This window comes from Canis lupus, chromosome 13 (assembly GCF_048164855.1).
Source record: "Canis lupus baileyi chromosome 13, mCanLup2.hap1, whole genome shotgun sequence".
Taxonomy (NCBI): Eukaryota; Metazoa; Chordata; class Mammalia; order Carnivora; family Canidae; genus Canis; species Canis lupus.
Window position 1 is genome coordinate 6,254,297 of NC_132850.1, and position 18,653 is coordinate 6,272,949.

The 18,653-nt window shown below is 49.8% G+C and overlaps 2 protein-coding genes and 1 long non-coding RNA gene across 5 annotated transcripts; 2 read left to right on the forward strand and 1 right to left on the reverse strand.

Annotated features, from left to right (window-relative positions):
* Nucleotides 1–184: 184 nt before the first annotated feature.
* On the reverse strand, nt 185–6,324 carry DNALI1 (dynein axonemal light intermediate chain 1). 2 transcript variants are annotated; one of them, XM_072771898.1, is made up of 6 exons: nt 6,166–6,324; nt 5,601–5,746; nt 3,653–3,822; nt 2,579–2,757; nt 2,100–2,264; nt 185–298 (listed from the first exon to the last, which is right to left on the reverse strand). In XM_072771898.1, exons 1-6 carry the CDS (start codon nt 6,244–6,246, stop codon nt 263–265), a joined length of 777 nt encoding a protein of 258 aa, XP_072627999.1. In that variant the 5' UTR covers nt 6,247–6,324; the 3' UTR covers nt 185–262. The 2 variants fall into 2 exon arrangements, with proteins under 2 accessions (XP_072627999.1, XP_072628000.1); XM_072771899.1 differs by having other exon boundaries at nt 6,199–6,312.
* Nucleotides 1,002–2,736, forward strand: LOC140602426 (uncharacterized). The gene is made up of 2 exons (XR_012005388.1): nt 1,002–1,261; nt 1,368–2,736. It is a non-coding gene; the product is annotated as an uncharacterized lncRNA (long non-coding RNA).
* Nucleotides 6,325–7,324: 1,000 nt separating the features above from the next.
* Nucleotides 7,325–17,998, forward strand: SNIP1 (Smad nuclear interacting protein 1). Of its 2 annotated transcripts, none has more exons than XM_072771896.1 (4): nt 7,325–7,838; nt 9,080–9,182; nt 15,026–15,624; nt 16,517–17,998. In XM_072771896.1, the coding sequence occupies exons 1-4, from the start codon at nt 7,612–7,614 to the stop codon at nt 16,779–16,781; spliced, it is 1,194 nt and encodes a 397-aa protein (XP_072627997.1). In that variant the 5' UTR covers nt 7,325–7,611; the 3' UTR covers nt 16,782–17,998. The 2 variants fall into 2 exon arrangements, with proteins under 2 accessions (XP_072627997.1, XP_072627998.1); XM_072771897.1 differs by lacking the exon at nt 7,325–7,838 and adding an exon at nt 7,988–8,520.
* Nucleotides 17,999–18,653: the final 655 nt, after the last annotated feature.

Here is an 18,653-nt window from a genome sequence, read left to right on the forward strand (position 1 = left end):
TTCACCTGCGAGTGGGGAGCGGAAAGCCTCCCTGTCTGAGTTGGCAGGACCCGGGGCTGGCCGCCCACCGCCTTCCGCTGCCCAGCCGGGGGCCTGGCTGCCGGCCGCTGCTCATCCACTGGGGCACCGGGTGACTTCTGACGAACGTGGAGGTGGTGATCGGGGGAGGGCAGGGCTGGTTCACTCAGGAAGCTAGCTATTTTTTTATTACAACGGGCTTAGGATGGGGTAGCAGTGCTTGCTGAGACCCATGTGGAAACGATCACTTCTTTGGTGCAATAATGCCTTCCAGTTGGGCCTGCAAAACAAAAAACAAACTCCGTTAGTATCCGAAGCTTGCAGCCTTCAGCTGAGAGGTGATAAAGTCCCTGGGAGGAAGAATCCCATGCTGCCCCTCCAAGCGTTTCTCCCTTCATTTCCCAGCTCCACATTTCCTAGATGAGCTGGTTTCTGGCTTTGGCATACGGTCCCGCTACATTAGAAGAAACCAGAGCTGTCCTGGTTTCCATACAATAAGGGCCCCACGTATAATACAAAGCAGTGGAAAGGAAATTGAATAAAAGTTGTTGAAATAGTGGTTTCTCATGGCTCAGATTTCAGGCCTGAGATGCTAAGTTAAACATTTGGCTCTCTGGTTCGGGATCCCGGGAGCTCTGCTGGGACGAGAGGTTTGGGAAACAGCAATTTTTCAGCCACCGAGACAACTTGACACCCAATTAGAGAAAATTGCTACCAGTAAGTAGGGAGCTGTCCATCTTGTATGTAAAGCCTAAGACACTCGGGAGTTCTTTACTCCGCTCCTCCGGCAGCTGGTAAAATAATTTACTATCCTGGTGTGTGGACAGATCTTTAAGTAGGTCCATCCTAGGGACCGCAAACACGGCTTTTATTTGCAGTGCAGCTTGGAGCCAATAAAAATAACTCCCTTCTAAAGAGTCCTTCACCCCGGGGATGACAGGGTTGCCTGTAAATGTTATAGGAAGATGCCAAGGCATCCTGTTTTGCCCGCGCCGCCGGTCTTGGAGGAGGACCGGAGGAACTCGGGCTAACGATAAAGGAAAGCGGCAGATAAGGCACGCCGCCGCCCCACAAGCTGCTGAGTAAACACAATCGTGTCTGGCTGCGAAGTTCCTGGCTTCCCTTTGTTGAACTCGGCAACAAGCAAATCTGTCATCCTGCACTCACGCTCAACACGGCCCTTCTTTATCTCAAGTGCGTGTCTCCTTGCTGCAGCCCCGGGAGGCCGGCCAGTCCCAAGAACGTAAGCTTTCTGTGAGGTTAGGGAGGAGAGGGGGCTGACACCCAGGGGCCCCTCTGGCCAGGGCCATGGGAGACCGCCGCTAACCATCAGTGGGTCCTCCATCTAGAACAAGGGCTCTCAAGCCTCACCAAGCACCAGAATCGCCCGTCAGGTGGTTGGGCTCCAACCCCAGCAGTTGACTCAGCAGACCCGGGATGGGCCCAATAATTGGGATTTGTACAAGTTCCTGGGTGATGATGCCCGTCTGGGGCCCCCCGAGAGAGCCTGGAGCCTCAGAGGCCTGGCCCCCCTTCAGCTCAGCTGGATGAAGGTGAGCCGCTGGCGAAGGGACTTGGAGGGAAAACGGCTACAGGTGAGTTCCTCTGACCACACACCTGGGGAAGGCTCCTAAGTTAGGATGCTGCTTCCCTCCCAAAGGGCCTTCCCTGCCCGCCCCAAATGCCGTGCCTCTGAGGGGCTGCAGGTGGGAAGGTGCTCCCGAGTCCGTGAAGAGACCCAGGCCACTCTGGGCTCCCAAACACCAGCGGTCACGGGAGACCAGCTCCACCTGCCGCCACATCCACCTCTCCTGGACGACGGGCAACTTCTTTCCAGGGGGAAAAGCCCATCCACTGGAGAGCACGGCTGAGGTGCTGTGGGGGTGGGGAGCCCCCTCCAGAGCCCCGCGGATGGAGCATCTGCATGGTGGGCCCTCACCCCCCCACACACACACACACATCAGCGTCCTTCACTCCTGGGCAGCGCGTGTGGACAAGCGTCCTGACTCCTCTGTAGGAGACGGAGCCGCCGCCTGGCCCATGTGGCTGGGGGGGCTGGACGGGGACCTGGGGGCGCCTACCTTCAGCTGCTGATTCGTCCGCTTAAGGAACTGAATCTCCTCATTGTGCTTCTTCTCCTCCACCTGTCTCCTCTCGATCTCCCGCTTCTCGGTGGCCTCACACTTGGCCTTCTGCTCGTTCACTTGCCTCTCCAGATCTCTCTTTTCTGTTTCCAGTTCTGCAATCTGAGGACAGAAACCCTGGTGACCCCCGGGATGTCGCCCAGCTGACAGGGTGGTGGGAGTGCCTGGCTGGAGGGGACCTGGGGCACAGCTGTCCAACCTAAGCCCTTGCCAGGGTCTGTGCTGCCACCCAGTGGGAGGTCGGCGACTGGTATGGCACGATGGCCAGTGGCCGCTCGGAACCCAGGGGTCTCCAGGGACCGGATGGCCAGCCCACCCTCGGAGGCCAGCCTCTCGCCTGGAAGGACAACCAGGTGGCCCTGGGATGGCCGGGAGGGTTCGCGGAGGGCCGCGGCCTCATGGTCAAGCCCACTCACTTTCCTCTCCATGTCTGACTTCCCCTGCTCGGCCTGCAGCGCCTTCCTCATGCCAAATGCCACGCTGCTCTCATACAAGGTCTGGTAGGCAGCAATGGTCATGCGGATCTCGTCCCGGACTCGCAGCAACAGCAGTCCCCTCTCGGCACAGTTGATGGTGACCTCCCGGATCAGCTCATCTTCCAAAGCAACACACAGTGGGTTCAGGGGGGCAGGCGGGAGGGGCCTGCACCACGTCCACGGCTAATCACCCTTTCTGCTGTGTCCTCCCCACTGGGAGAGAGGGGCCCCAGGAGCCCGGCCATACAGCCATGGCTCTGAATTGGGCAGCTGGGGGGGCCCTCTTACCCACCCCCAGGTAAAAACCCTAGGGGGCTGGTCACAGACATCTGGCTTGTCAGTCTGAGGATGACGGCTGCTTAGAAGCAGGTGGCAAGTCTCTGTGCCCCTTGGGGTGGACGGGCTTGGGGCTGCAGACAGTAGGAAATAGAGCCTGCCCTCCCATCTCTTCCCTAAATGCTGACCTGGAGCGCCAACCATAATCATCCTCAGACTGAGGGGAGCAATCTGAACATTAGAGTCCACGTGGGCCAGTGAGTACGTGCTGGGGGACAGCCATTTGTCAGTATCGCTTAAATCTTTTGTGACTGTCCATTAGTAGCAAATGATCCTGAAGTATTTTTCTGGGTCAAAGGACTGAATGTTGACCGATGGACATAAATACAGAATGTTAGTCTTTCTGATTAAAAAACTAACATGCTTATTGTTAAAAAAAAAAAAAACAATTTTTTTTTTTAAAGGTTTAGGACGGAAGTTCCCATTTCAAACATATGCTAAGAGGTTAGGAACCAGGTGGTCAGGATGACTGGGGGATGGGGGGAAGTGGATGGATTTAGCAGTTCCTGGGGGACTCGGTGGCAGGGAGGGGGAGACCAGATGACTCCAGGATGGGGTGGGCTCCAGCTCGGGGATACTCAGCTGGGTTTGGGCCCGAGGCGAAGGGCGGGAGGTAGCTGAGGACACTGTACCCCCCACCCCGCCTCCCCCAGCCCCAGCCCGAGCCGCACCGCTCACCGAAACACTGTGAGTAGAGCTCCCTGCGTACGGGGCAGATGCCGGTCTCCCTGGCCTGCCGCTGCTGCAGCTTCAGGTCCAGCTGCTCCTGCAGGTGCACCACATCCATCCTGGTGCTGGGGGTGCTGGACACCTGCTGGATCCATAGCTGGGTGTCCTCCACCCACTCCCTGCGGCACAGACACAGCCAGGCTGAGCAAGGCCATCAACTGGAGGGTCCTCAGGATGTGAGCAGGACGTGAGGGCCCTTTGAGCTCTCGGCCTGAGCAGGAACAAGGTGCCTGGTGCACCGGAATCCTCCATCCCTCTCTCTTCCCTGGGGAGTGTATGGCTCCACAGGGCCTCTGCCTCGGAGCTGGGCCATCTCCAACCTCCTCTGGCTCTCTGAGGAATCATCGCCCATTTTCTAGATCTTACCCTCCTAATGGGTTGAGGACAGATTCATGGGCGTTGTTGCTTGATTGGAGCAGAAGGCCCAGTGAGAACTCCCCGCTGACTTGAGCAGTGAGAGACACAGGGCTCCACAAGCCTCGTGGCAGCCCGAAAGGGGCAGATATGTGCAGCGGGGAGCTTCCTGACGGCGTGCATCTGTGTGGTCCCCTCCCCACCACCAGTAAGCCTTGTGTCAGAAGCAAGGCCAGATTCCCCAGTCACCAGGAAGGGTCGACAAAGCACGCCAGCCAGAGAGCCAGAGAGCAGGGTAAGGGGATGGTGAAGAAGGGAGAAGGCGCTCGCTCTCTTATAAGGATTCTCGAGGAAGGCCCCCTTGAGGAAGTCACGTTTGAGCAAGATCTGAATAAAGAGATGAAGGGAATGAGGTGGACATCGGGGGCAGGGCATCCTTGGCAGTAAGAACCGCAACTGTCAAGGCCCTGAGGTGGAAGGGTGATGGGAGTGTTCCAGAAACAGTGAGCAGAGGCCCCTATGGCACCAGCGCACCAAACAAGAAGAAGAAGGGAACACGAGATCATGGCTATCTGAGGGGCCAGCTCATGCCGGGTCTTCTGGGTCACTGTAACGACTTTGGACTTTAATCAGAGTGACATGGAAGCCATTAGAGAGCTCCTTGCAGAAGACTGGCATGATCTGGCTTAGGATTTCAGGGCTGTTTGGAGACTGGACTGTGGGGGCAAAGGATGGAAGGATGGAAGCAAGGTTTTCAGATCGGAGGCCACCTCACTGGAGGTGACAGTGAAGAGGAAAAAGATGGTGGAAGCAGAGGGGGTGGAAAGCGGTTGGGTCTAGGATACATGTTTGAAGGTAGAGCCACAGTAATTTGACGAAGGAGAGGACATGTGACATGAGAGAGCAAGAGGAATGAAGGGTGGCCTGAGCCAGTGGCAGAAAGGAGAAGCCTGGCGATGAGCAGGTTGGGAGAGGGGGACATCGTGACTTAGCTTGGATGTGTCTGGGATGCCCAGGAGATAGCTTCATGAAGATAATGAGGGAGCAGTAAAATGTATGGGTCTGGAGTTTAGAGGAAAGGATGGGGCTGGAAACACCCATTTGGGAGCCATCAGCACATAGATGGTATTTAAAGCCATGAGCCTGGGCAGCCCAGGTGGCTCAGCGGTTTAGTGACGCCTGCAGCCCAGGGCGTGATCCTGGAGACCCGGGATCGAGTCCTGCGTAGGGCTCCCTGCATGGAGCCTGCTTCTCCCTCTGCCTGTGTCTCTGCCTCTGCCTCTCTCTCTCTGTCTTTCATCAATCAATAAATAAAATCTTAAAAAAAAAAAAAAAAGCCATGAGCCTGGGTTGGAGCCTGCAGAAAACTAGGAGATAGAGAGGTGGTCTCCGCCCTCCCCTCCCAGGATCCAGCTGTCTGGAAGCTCTAGGAATTCGGGGATGCTGGGAGGAAATGGGGATACAGGGTGCCTCTTCCTACATTCCCAAGTTCCGGGGATGCAAAGCCCCAGCCTTCTCCCAGCCACCGCTCCTACATCTTTACCTTGGGGGTAGGATGGAATTCAAGATTTCTTCTGCCTGCTTTGTAGGATCGGGGACCCCAGAAGTGGAGGGGAGCTTGGTCTTTGGTGGCTGTGGGACTGGACCGGAGGGTCCGGGCTGCTGGGGGCTGACCTTCAGTGGCCGTGCCTGAGGAGGAGGGACAAGTTTGGGCAGGAGGTGACGCAGACGGTGACCTGCACACACCCAACCCCCACCCCCACCCCCACCCCCCGGCTTGCTCCAGGTCTTCTAAAGAGCGCTCCCCTCTTCGCAGCTCACTTGCCCCTTCTCTCTTCTCAGCATAAGTTAGGTCTCAGCTGAAGGTGGAGAGAGCCTGCGGTCCCACCCCCGGCCCAAGGTCTGTATCTCCTGGAACCGCTGCTGCAGGCGCAGGTGCTCAGCGGCCTGGGGATGGAGCGAGCGCGACCGGACCAGTGTGCAGGACAGCGAGCCCCATGCACCCCGGGGCTTGCTTCCTCACCCTACACCAGCCCTCCGGGTGCCCCCCGGGTGCCCCCCGCCCCTCGGAGCCTCCGGGCTCCCCCGCCCCCCAGGCCCGCCCTGACCTTGGGGCTCCGCTTCTCCGTGTTCCGGCTCACCAGCACCGGGGTGTCGTACTTGAGCAGAGAGTCCGCAGGGGGGATCATGGCGGCGACGCGGGTTCGAGTCCGGCGGCCGCCCCTCCAGCGTGCTCCTTGTTTGCCGTCACCATGGAAACCCCCCCCGGCCCCCCGCCGCGCCTCGTGGCCTGGGCGGGGCTTCGGATGGGGCGGGGCCAGCAGCGCAGAGTTCCCGCTCAGCCTCGCCAGGAATTCTCCTCCCGCTCGGTTGATCGCGGTTCCTGCCCCGCGGGTCGCCTTGATGCTCCTGGAAAACCACGCCAAACGGGAACGGAGTCCCCACGCTGCGGCTCGCAGGCCATTGCAACGAGGCGCACGGTCACCTTCGCTGGCCGCCAACTTTGTCACCTGCAGAATGGGAGCCCTGTGACTCCTCGGTGGAGGCTTGGGAATCTGCAGATTCCCAGAGGGAGGCACCTGCAGCTCCCCGGTTTCTTTTTTTTTTTTAATTTTATTTATTCATGAGAGAGAGAGAGAGAGGCAGGGACACAGGCAGAGGGAGAAGCAGGCTCCACGCAGGGAGCCCGACGTGGGACTTGATCCGGGGTCTCCAGGGTCACGCCCTGGGTCAAAGGCAGGCGCTAACCGCTGAGCCACCCGGGGATTCCCGGAGCTCCCTGGTTTTCTTTTTAAAAATTAAAAATAATTTTTTTGCTCCCCAGTTTTAAAAAGTATTTGTGTTGGGGCGAGGGGCACCTGGCTGGTTCAGTCAGTAGAGGGTGAGACGTCGATATGGGGGTGGGGAGTTCCAGCCCCACCGCTGGCTCTAGAAAGGACTTGAAAATAAAAAGTAAAAAAAAATAAATAAAAAAAAGTAAAAAAGTAAATAAATTAAGAATTCATTTTTTAAATTAAATGGAGAAGTGACAACATAACACGAAGCTCAGGACTAGCAGGGAAGATAGTAATGACTTGCCCCCACCCCCCCGGGGGGCTGTCAGTGATTGCATTTCCTTCTCTGTTTCCTCTTTTTTTTTAAATATTTTGTTTATTTATGAGAGACACAGGCAGAGGGAGAAGCAGGCTCCACGCAGGGAGCCCGACGTGGGACTCGATCCCGAATCTCCAGGATCCAGCCCCGGGCTGCAGGCGGCGCTAAACAACCGCTGAGCCACCCGGGCTGCCCAGAAGCGTCTCTTTGACGTTTAAAACTCCCGCCACCCGAGCGGCTCCCGACAGCCCCTCCCGCTTGCAGGGTCGTGGTCACGTGCTTCGCTCGCCGCCGCAAGGGTTTCTGGGAGAGCGCGCACCCGGAAGCGGAAGTGCGGGGGGTCAAGCCCGTCGTTTCCTTTAGCGAGAGGAGCGCAACGGATCTCTCTCTCTCTCTTTTTTTTTTTTTGTTTGTTTTGTTTTGTTTCCCTCCCCCGCTTCGCTCTCTGCTCGTATCTCAGCATGAAGGAGGTAAAGAGCGAGCGGGAGCGGGGCACCCGGCGGAGGCACCGCGACGGGGACGTGGTGGCGGCGGCGATGGTGGTGAAGGTGAAGCAGGAGCGCCTGAGCCCGGAAGCCGCGCCGCCCGCCCACCGCCGCCCCGAGTCCTCGGGCGGGAGCGCGTCCCCGCCGGCCGGCGACCCGGGCCGCCCTGGGCACCGCGGGAGCCGAGCCCGAGGAGGCAGCCGGTAAGTGGGGGAGGCGCCCGGGATGGGGACTTGGAGGAGGGGCGGGGCTGGCGTCAGAGCCCCGTTTTGGGAGCCGAGCGCGGCTGCTCGGGTTTCATGTCAAAGGGGGTGGGGGGGGGTGAGCCGGTGGCGCTGTGCGGGAGAGCGTTTACGGCGGCCCCTGCCTGATGCGCAGGATCCCGCCCCCCTCATCCCTGCGCCCCGCATCTGCCCGGACACCGCGCATATGGACCCGAAATAAAGGCTCCTCCGCATCTGCCCGCACATGGGCTGCCGGCCTACTAGGCCTTCCAGACGTCTGCCCCAGAAGCCCTCCGCCTTGGCAGCCCAGGCGATCCACCTGGTAGGCAGTTGGAAGAAAAACCATCTCTTGCTGGACTGCTCCGTGTATTCCTTCGACTTAAGTTGTGAGCGCGTTGCTAAAGGAAGAAAGACAGCCGTCGCTCCTGGGGCCTCGTGCGGCCTTTGCCCCGGCGAAATGGAATGGGTGTGCTCCCGCCTCGAGACAGAGTAACAAGGCCGATAAAATAGTTTCCGTATGTAACAAGTATTAAGAAGCGGCTCCAACCGGAGGTGTGAGAGCGAGCCTTGGAAGGAAGCGAGAGAAGGAAGGCCCCTCTGAAAACGTGCGGTTTGCGTTGAGACCCGAACGATAAGGATTGTCCAGGCTGGGGAAACCCATGTGCGCAAAGAAGCTGAAGCCCGGTTAATGTGATTGTTCTAGAAGTGGGAGTGCGGGGTGGGGGTGGAGAGGGGTCGTTTAGGGATCAACGGAGGGGAGAGAGGCGATCTAGAGCCGGAGGACTGACTCGCTGTCGGATTGACGTGGTTGTTGCCGGAGAGTGTCGGGAGCTATTGCTGGGGAAAGGAAAGGGGAGTCACGGGGGGTTCTCTGGGTTTTTTGGGCTTGAGAAGCAGGGTGGATGGTGATACCCGTTACTGAGATGGCAGAGGCTGAGGGAGGAAAGGGCTTTGAGGGGTTGGGAAGCAAGAGTCAGGCTCTCAGAATGCTCCAGAGGCAGCTCTGTGTGTGTGTGTGTGTGTGGGGGGGGGGTCTGAAGCTCAAGGAGGGTGTCCCGGGCTGGAGAGCGGAGCTCCCCGCCTTCCTTGGTGTGAAAAGCAGAGCCCTTCACTGGATGTGCTGTTTGTATTGTTAGTAAGTAAGCCTGACACTTGACTGTGAGTGTATATGGGGGAAGGGAAATTGAGATAAAATCCTGTGTGTACCCTGCTCCAAAAAGGTCCCCAGCCAAGAGGAAAAACAAGTCCTCAGGGAGAAGAAGCAAGTCTCCTCGGAGTAAGAGAAGCCGAAGCCCTCACCACTCGACAGTCAAAGTGAAGCAGGTAAGCGGACCGAGATGTTTTGATACCAGGTCCAAATCTAGAATCTCTTACCGTCCTGACAAATACATGATCCTAGGTGTTTACCTTTATCCGTAGCGGGTGTTTCTAGAAACTGGGTTGTTGTTGTTTTTCTACTTGTTTTGTGACACCTTTTTAAAAAAATTTTGAGAATTGTTGATTTACACACTCAGCTGTTTTAAAAAATAAAAAATACAGAGGTACGTTCTTCACTGTGTTTTTCCCACTGGTAGCATCTTACAGAATTCCAGTGCAGTATCACCGGGAGGGTATTGACATCGTGACAGTTAAGATGCGAACATTTCCATCCCCACAAGGACCCATTGGGTTGTCCTTGGATAGTCTCACCCGCCTGTCTCTCATCCTTAACCCCTCAAGTCCTGGCAACTTCTAATCTGCTCTCTGTCTCTATAACGGTTGTCACTTCAAGAACATTATGTAAATGGAATCATGTAAATGGAATCATCCGTCTAACCTTTAGGGATTGGCTTTTTTCACTCAGCACATTTCTTTGGAGATTCATTCAGCTTGTCTTTGTCAGTATTTGATTCCTTTTTTATTGCTGAGTGATACTCAGTGGTGTGGTTTTAACCCTTTACCCATTAAAGGACAAGTGAGTTGTTACCAGTTTTTGGTTATTGTGTATATAAGGTTGCTGTGTAACATTTGTATACAGGTTTTTGTGTGAACACGTCTTCAGTTTTCTGGGATAAGTGCCCAGGTGTGCCATTGTTAAATGGCATGGTGATTGCATGCCAGACTGTGTTCCAGGAGGGCTGTGTTGGTTTTCTAGGGCTTCCATAACCAAATACCACAGACTGGATACCTTAAACAACAAAAATTAATTTTCTCACAATTCTGGAGGCTAAAGTCCAAGGTCAAGGTGTTAGGAGGTTTTGTTTCTCCTGACGCCTCTTTCCTTGGTTTTCGAATGGCTACCTTCTTGGCTGGGTCCTCACATGGCCTCTCCTCTGTGGGCTTGCATCCCTGGTGTCTCTTCCTCTTCAGATAAGGACACCAGTCATATTGGATTAGGGCTTTGCTGTCAACTTAATCATGTCTTTAAAGACCTTATCTCAAAAAAAGAAAAAAAAAAAAGAAACCAAAAACGGATGCCTGGCTGTCTCCGTTGGTAGAGCAGTTGGCTCTTAATCCTTAATCAGGGTTGTGAGTTCAAGCCCCACATTGGGCATGGCACCTACTTTAAAAACCAAACGCACCCCCCCCCCCAAATGGTTACATTCTGAGGATGGGAGTTGGAACCTCGACATATGAATGGGGGGAAGGGGCGTGATTCAGTCCATGACAGTGGCTGTACCGTTTTCCATCCCTACCTGTGTTGTGGGTGAACCACTTTCTCTGCATCCTCACCGGCATTTGGTGTTGACATTATTTTTTGTTTTAGCTATTCCAGTAGATGTGTAGTGATATCTCATTGTGATTTTATTTACGTATTTATTTTTAATTTTAAGCAGGCTCCATGTCCAACATGGGGCTTGAAGTCAGGACCCTGAGATCTAGAGTCCCATGCTCTACCAGCTGAGGCAGCCAGGCACGTCTCTCATTGTGATTTTAATTTGCGTTATCCTCCTGAGCATCTTTTCATCTTACTTGCCTGCCCTCTCTGTCTTCTCAGGTGAAATGTTTCTTCATAGTCTTTTGCCTATTTTGTACTTGGCTTTTTTTGTTTTCTTAACTGTTGTGTTTATAGAGTTTTATGTATATTCTAGATACTAGGCCTTTTTGGATATGTGGTTTGCAAATATTTCTCTCTGGTCTGTAGCTTGTCTTTTCCTTCACTCAGCAGCAGCACTTTTATAGAGTAAAAATGTTAAATTGTCATGAAATCCAGCTTATCAGCCCTTTTATGGATTGTGCTTTCAGTGTCATGTCTAAGAACTTTTTGCGTAGCCCTAGATTCCTAAAGATAGGTTTTTTTCCTCAAAGTTTTACATTTAAGTCCGTGACTTATTTTGAGTTTGTTTTTATATAAGGTGTGAGCCTTGGGTTGAGGTTCATTTTTTTGCCTATGAATGTTCACTTGCTGTGGCACCATTTTTTGAAAAAGCTGTCTTTCCTTCCTTGAATTGCTTTTGCTTCTTCACCAAAAATCAGTCGGAAATATGTGTGTGGGTTTATTGCTTCCTCTCTATTTTGTTCCATTGATCTCTGTCATTCCGCCAGTAGCACAGTCTTGATTACTGTTGCTGCATAGTAAGTCTTGAAATTGGGTAGATGGATTCTTGTTTTCTTCTTCTTAAAAATTGTTTAGCTATACTAGTTCCTTTGTCTTTCCGTGTAAATTTTAGAACAATCTTGTCTCAATCTGCAAAAAATATCTTGCTAGGATTTGGATAGAAATTGCAGGAAGTTATGTTTTGGGGAAAATTGGCTTATTATATCGAATCTTCCACTCCATGAACACTGTTCAAGTCATTTATTTAGATTTTGGATTTCTTTCTTCAGTGTTTGTAGTTTTTAGGATTTAAGTTCTCTATATATTTTGTTATATTTACACAAAGTTTTTTTTGGGGGGGGGAGCTGATTATAACTGATATCTTACTTTTTAAAGATTTTGTTAGAGAGTGTGTATGAGCAGAGGGGAGGGGGCAGAGGGAGCTGGACAAACAGACTCCCTCCTGAGCAGGGAGCCTGATGTGGGACATGGGACTCGAAACCAGGACCCCAGGATCATGAGCTGAGCTGAAGGCAGATGCTTAACTGACACTGAGCCACCCAGGTGCCCTATAGGTGATACTTTAAATTTCAATCCACATGTTCATTGCTAATCTGTAGAAATAATAATTGATATTTCTATGTTTTTCTTATATCCTATGACCTCACTGAACTCAGCTTATTTATTCCAGGCGAGTTTTTTATAGATTTCTTGAGATATTTTACATAGACAATCATATCTTCACATAGGGATAGTTTTACTTCTTCCTTTACAGTCTGCATTTTATTTCCTTGTCTTGCCTTATTGTACTGGCTAGGACTCCCGCACTGTGTTGAATGAGAGTAGTGAGAGCAGACAACCCTTGCTTTGCCCTCAATCATTTTTTTTTTTTTTTTTTTTTTTTTTTGCCCTCAATCTTGAGAGACAAGGGTTCAGTCTTTTAAAAGAAACTCTATGTTACAGTGTGCAAAGAGACATTAAGAAAACAGATTTTCCTTTTACTTTGAGAGACTGTGGGCCAGCTTTAAAATATCTCAAAGATAGAAAGCCAGACAGCCTTGGTGGTGTGCAGTGTGAGTTGATCAGGTGCTGCTTCAGCTATCTCAGAATGCAGCCCCCAGAACCACACCACCCAAATGGGGCCTGTCCACCACTAGTGGTGGCTTTAGTTTTTGGGTTTTTGTTTTGTTTTTTGTTTTGTTTTTGGTGTACAACTGGCAGCTCTATATCTGTGGTTTCTAAATGAAAATTTTATAATAAATTCTAGGGCTTTTAGAAGACAATTTGTCTTATTTATTACAGCCTTGATGTCTCTTCATTTGCGTATCTATGCTACTTTCCTCCTGACCTCAAATTATCTCTTTAAAAGCTAATTTCTGTGTGTTAATCAGCTGAAAACTTGGAAATGGCTTTCAAGCAAAAGGGCTTGACAGACAGTTGACAGTAAGTGACTTTCACATGGGCTAATCCTAAGGAGGAATGCACACATCCTCTGACCGGAGCATGACTTGTGCTTGCATACATTCTCTCTCCACACCTGTGCCACCATTTAAAAAATGTTTACTATTATTATTATTTAAAAAATAAGTTTATTGATTGCATGCTCATTGTAATAACAAAGAAGTACATAAAGTGAAAAGTGAGAGTGTGGTGTATGTAGTGCATGGTTACTTCTGTTATACCCCAAAATCACAGCCCCCTCCCCCCAAATCACCTGACTCCCCATCAGCAACCATTTCAGTAGTTTGATATGTATACTTCAAGGCTCTATTATGCTTATGTTCGCTTTTTTTCCTTTATGTTTTAGTTACGCATCTCTGTTTTCCATGCAAAATTTTTAATTAAAAAAAAGGACCATATTATATATGTTATCTTACTGATAATTGAAATCTTAGTTATTTTGTGTTATCCGGTTATATATCTGTCTTTTTTTTTTTTTTTTTTTTTTTTTATGATAGAGAGGGGGCGGGGCAGAGACATAGGCAGAGGGAGAAGCAGGCTCCATGCACCGGGAGCCCGATGTGGGATTTGATCCCAAGTCTCCAGGATCGTGCCCTGGGCCAAAGGCAGGCGCCAAACCGCTGTGCCACCCAGGGATCCCATATATCTGTCTTTTAAAAAAATACTTAATTTATTTATTCATGAGAGACAGCAAGCGAGGCAGAGACATAGCCAGAGGGAGAAGCAGGCTCCCTGTGGGGAGCCCAATTGGGACTTGACCCGGGACCATGACTTGAGCTGAACACAGATGCTCAGCCACGGAGCCATCCAGGCACCCCAGTTTGTCATATTCTTTTCCATAGTTTTCACTGATTTTGCCTGGTCTACACATTTTTTAAATTTATTTTTACTTACTGTTTTGTGAGAGAGAGCACACAAAAGTGTGCGAAGCAGGGCGGAGGCGGGCAGAGAAAGAGAGTCTCCTGCAGACCTCCCCACGGAGGGGGCTCAGTCTCACAACCCTGAGATCATTACCGGAACAGAAATAGAGTGGGACGCTTAACCTACTGAACCAGCCAGGTGCTACATCTTTAAAATGAAGACTGAGAATCAGTTGGTTGTTGGAATAGTGGATGTACAGAGCCTTATGGGGATTAGAATACAAGGGAGTTGAGGGTGATGACCCAGAGTCTGTGGCTTCTTGTAGTGACTCATTTAATCAGGGATAAAGGGAATCATGAGATTAGTCCTGGTCAGTGGTGGTGGCAAACTTGGGAGTATCTTAAGGTCGGAGGAATGAGCATCTGATGCTTGTCTTTGGAGGCTAGGAAGTCTAGAAAACTTGAGTTCTGCTCTGAGCAAGCAGTCCTGCACTTGACACCTGTGTGTAGCAGGGATAAGGCCTTGGGAGCAGGGGAGGCAGTGAGATCTCAATGCTCAGGATTTCCTCTTTACCCTTTCCAGGTGGGGTAGCCTTGCTCATCGTGTGTAGGGCTCCCTCTTGAACTCTGATGCTTTGGTTATCAGTAAGGATTAGCTTATTATGTTCGTGAGTTCTTTAGATATTTATTTCTTAGGAAAATTGTTACTATCCTTGCCAATTTTTTTTCCTGTTGAATTGTCTTTCTTATTGATTTATTTTTTTACTATTAATAGATGTTATTATGTTGCATTTTCTACCAGGCTGATTTTCAATACTGAGTCTTTTTCAAGAAACCATAGTATGTTTATTATTTTTTTCAGATCTATCGGCAAATTTTTATAGGTTTCTTATTACATGTCTTGGATATTTCTTAAGTGTAATACTAGTTATTGAACAATTTCTGTTAATTGTTGCAATGAGATCTTTTAATATCATTACATTTTCATTTTGATTTAAGAGAAAACTAGCTTTTTTTCTTTACATGTTTATCTTGTACATGACTACTTAACTCTGTTATATTTTCTGTATATGCTTCCCTATAAGTGTGCCCCAGCTCCTCTTGTTTCTAGGGCTCTGAACCTGGGCTTGCAGCATTAGAGCTGTAGTCGGGTGACAGCATGGAAATAGTCTATGTAGCCTTGCAAGGGAATATAACTATCACTGCTAACCTTATTTCTGTCGGATATTTTGCTCTAAATGCCAAAGTCCAAGTCCCAAATGGGTTTTTGAACGCAGTTGTTCAGAGTGTGGACTGCCTTATATATACTGGATCTGTTTGGATTTCAGGAACGCGAGGATCATCCCCGGAGAGGACGTGAAGAACGGCCGCACCGGGAACCATCGGGCCAGGAGCACAGGCGGGCTAGGAACAGTGACCGCGACAGACACAGGGGCCATTCCCACCAGAGGAGAAGCTCTAACGAGAGGCCTGGGAGCGGGCAGGCTCAGGGACGGGACCGAGACATTCAGAATCTACAGGCTCAGGATGCAGAGCGGGAGTTTTACGATGCCCGACGACGAGAGAATCGCCAGAAGAATGAAGTTAATGCTGGTGGTAAGGAGTCTCAGGAGTTGGTTCCTCGGCCTGGTGGCAACAGTAAGGACAAAGAGGCACCCGCTAAAGAAAAGCCAAGCTTTGAACTTTCTGGGGCACTTCTTGAGGACACTAACACCTTCCGGGGTGTCGTCATTAAATATAGTGAGCCCCCAGAGGCACGTATCCCCAAAAAACGATGGCGCCTCTACCCCTTTAAAAATGACGAGGTGCTTCCTGTCATGTACATCCACCGGCAGAGCGCCTACCTCCTGGGCCGGCACCGCCGCATAGCGGACATCCCAATTGATCATCCCTCCTGCTCCAAGCAGCATGCAGTCTTTCAGTATCGGTGAGTCTGTTTGCGGGAAAAATCAGAAGCGTGGGCAGAGCTGAGAGTTTCAGGATTACTGACATTTGTGTACATGTATTTGCAGAAGAATCCCATATTCAGATCTAATCTTGGTCTTAAGAGTACCGATCTAACTGCCCTTTGAATAATCACTTCCATTTCTCTGAAAGCGTCGCATTTGGTGTCAGAAATCCAGATTTTGAATCCTGCCATTGCCACTGCCACCTTCCAGGTGTTTGGCCTGGGCAAGCCATTTTCTGGGCCTCAGTTTCTCCCTATCTCATAGGGCTGTTTTTAGGGTTAAATGGAAGTGTACCTGAGAGTGTCTGGCATGTGTGCTTGTTAATCTGTATTTGACAGTTTGTGTAGGACATCTGTTACTGTTTGATCCTCACAACACTCCTATGAGGAGGACAGGTCACTTGTTAATATCCCCATTCGACAAGTAAGAAGACTGAAGCTCAGCAGAGCCTAGTAAATGATCTGGTTCAAAATTAGCTCCCTTGACTCTGAAGTCAAAATCCACTGCTTTATTCTCATTGGGACAGGAGCTAAAATATGTTGAAATACTGGTGAAAGAAGCATTATCTTGGTTGTAAACAACACAAATATGTATTTTCTTAATCGTGGCAAGAGATCTTGGATTCTGATTTTTAAACTTTTGGTCTTCCATGACTTTCCCCTACCCCCTAGCAAGCAGTTCTACTAAGTATATTTACTTACTTACTCCCAATTTCCAAATCCAGGGCCGTACTTGCCCCTTGGTTTCCTAGAGTTTGGACTTGAACTGTATCAAGCCAGATAATTTATATCATCTTGGTTGTGTTAGCGAAATGTTGGATGGTCTGAAATGGGATTTTGCTCACAAGTTTCTCTCTTTTATCTCTGCTAGGCTTGTGGAATATACCCGTGCTGATGGGACAGTTGGCCGAAGGGTGAGGCCCTACATCATTGACCTTGGCTCAGGCAATGGAACGTTCTTGAACAACAAGCGTATTGAGCCACAGAGATACTATGAACTAAAGGAAAAAGATGTACTTAAATTTGGGTTCAGCAGCAGAGAGTATGTCCTGCTTCACGAGTCCTCTGACACCTCTGAAGTAGACAGGAAAGAAGATGAGGATGACGAGGAGGAGGAGGAAGTATCTGACAGCTAGCAAACTAAGAAACAGCCCAAACTCTTGAGACCCTTTCTTTCTTTAAAGGTTTTGGGATTGACTCAGAGCACCATGGTGCTCTCTGTATTGCCTCTTATTGCCTTAAGTCTTTCCTCTGTTGCTGACCATCTTATGTTATAGTATAAGAAAACTGACTTCTATTTGGTTGAACTTTTTTCTGTGGCACATCAGCCCCTTGCCTGTGGGCATTTGTTTTCAGAACAGTGTCACCAACACATCATGTTTCAGTAGAAGCATTGTGGCTTTAGTTGGTGCTTTCAGAACTGCCGCCTAGGAAACTACAAACCCTTGGTTCAAGGGGCATTGTGGCTTGTTCTCTTTGTACAGTTACTTTATTTATATAGTTGTTAAGCTCTGTGGACTGGGTTTGTTTTTGTTTGTGGGGCAAACCCCTGAACAGAGAATCCTATACTAAGCTTTGGTTGTCACCAAAACAGCCTCCAGTATATACCAAAGCTTTGACCTGGTTGAGCTCTTGAGTCACAGAAGTTGATTTTGCACTTCATTTTTGGGGGGGTGGGAATTTACCACATGACCTCATTATTGACTGTTGGACTTAAACAAATGCTTTATGGAAACTGCTTAAGCATACGACTGTACAGGAAGGAAGATCCTGGCTACTGCCAGTGGGTGCTGATTTAACGTCACAAGAGGCCGAAATGGGTCATGGATCTGTTTCCTTGTGAGACAATTCTGATTTTTCCATAGAGCATGTGCATAACAATTTTGATCATCTTATCTGTTCAACTTTGCATTTTTATTCAAACATTATCTCTTTCCTCTTTTCAAAACAGTGGCATCTATGTAGCAGGGTCCTTGTTTTATTCTAACTGCATTGTATATGTGTAAAGGAGGTTGTGTAGTTTACACATTTCATCTTTTTAAGAAATGTTCAGAGAGGTTGTATTTACCTTCCCAAGGCTGGAAAGCAAGGGAGTTGCCCTATTTCCTAATTTCCCATCAGAGGAATATGTGTAAGTAGCAAAGTCGTAACTACTTACATATACTGTGTGTATGTGTGTGTGTGTATACATAAAAGTGTGAGTGAAAGAACTGCATATACTGATTTTCATACGAGAATGTTTTGTGATGTAAATGTAATACTACATTATAGGCAAAGGCCTCCCTGCATTTGAAGAGCAGGTTTTCATTTATATGTATTTTTGGGATAAAAAATAATAAAATTTGTAAATATAGCCCCATTTCAAAGGGTTATCCTTTTCCTGGCAGAGAGGACCATGTGTCTATAGGTTCATTTGCAGCTACAGGAATCTTTGTATCAGTATTTTTGAGGTAAAAATAGGTCATTGCAGAGAGGGTGTGCTGGGGCGAAACCAGGAAATGGGGAAGTAGGGCCAGTGGCAGCTCTAGAAGCCAGACCCTCACACGTCGGTGAGTGCTGGTCCTGTTGAAGCAGAAGCGTTTTCACAATTGGCAGTGAAGAGGTTTTCCTTTCCAGAATAGTCCTTTGGGGCTGGTTCTAATAGCAGGTCTTGCACCACTTGATCCCTGGTCCCTGCAGGGTTGCTCTCTGATGGGGGGGAAGGAATGTTGTGATGCAACTTGGTGCTGCTGCCCCCATTCCTCTTGGTAACTTAAGATGTTGTGAGATTGTCTTTCTTACCATTGGTTTTCCTTTAAGGTCCCCCATGTGGACTCTGGGCTAGGTGCTGAGTAGTGTTTATGCAAAAGAAATGAAAAGATCCCCTTGAAGAGTGAATACTTAATGAGATCAGTTAGATGTAGGGAGGCTCCAACAAGGAAACGGCAGTTAGTACCCCCCCCCCCCGCCCCCACTGTACTCCACACTGGCTACTGTGACTGCTACTTTCCTATCTCCTATCTGCCATT

What these genes read in the sequence shown, in the direction of transcription:
- DNALI1 (XM_072771898.1), bottom strand. Translation starts at nt 6,246, where the DNA reads ATGATCCCCCCTGCGGACTCTCTGCTCAAGTACGACACCCCGGTGCTG. An exon ending in AATTCCATCCTACCCCCAAG is followed by an intron (nt 3,823 to 5,600) that starts GTAAAGATGTAG and finishes TCTGTGCCGCAG; the next exon opens with GGAGTGGGTGGAGGACACCC. An exon ending in AGTCAGACATGGAGAGGAAA is followed by an intron (nt 2,265 to 2,578) that starts GTGAGTGGGCTT and finishes TTCTGTCCTCAG; the next exon opens with ATTGCAGAACTGGAAACAGA.
- SNIP1 (XM_072771896.1), top strand. Translation starts at nt 7,612, where the DNA reads ATGAAGGAGGTAAAGAGCGAGCGGGAGCGGGGCACCCGGCGGAGGCAC. An exon ending in CGAGCCCGAGGAGGCAGCCG is followed by an intron (nt 7,839 to 9,079) that starts GTAAGTGGGGGA and finishes TGCTCCAAAAAG; the next exon opens with GTCCCCAGCCAAGAGGAAAA. An exon ending in CATGCAGTCTTTCAGTATCG is followed by an intron (nt 15,625 to 16,516) that starts GTGAGTCTGTTT and finishes TATCTCTGCTAG; the next exon opens with GCTTGTGGAATATACCCGTG.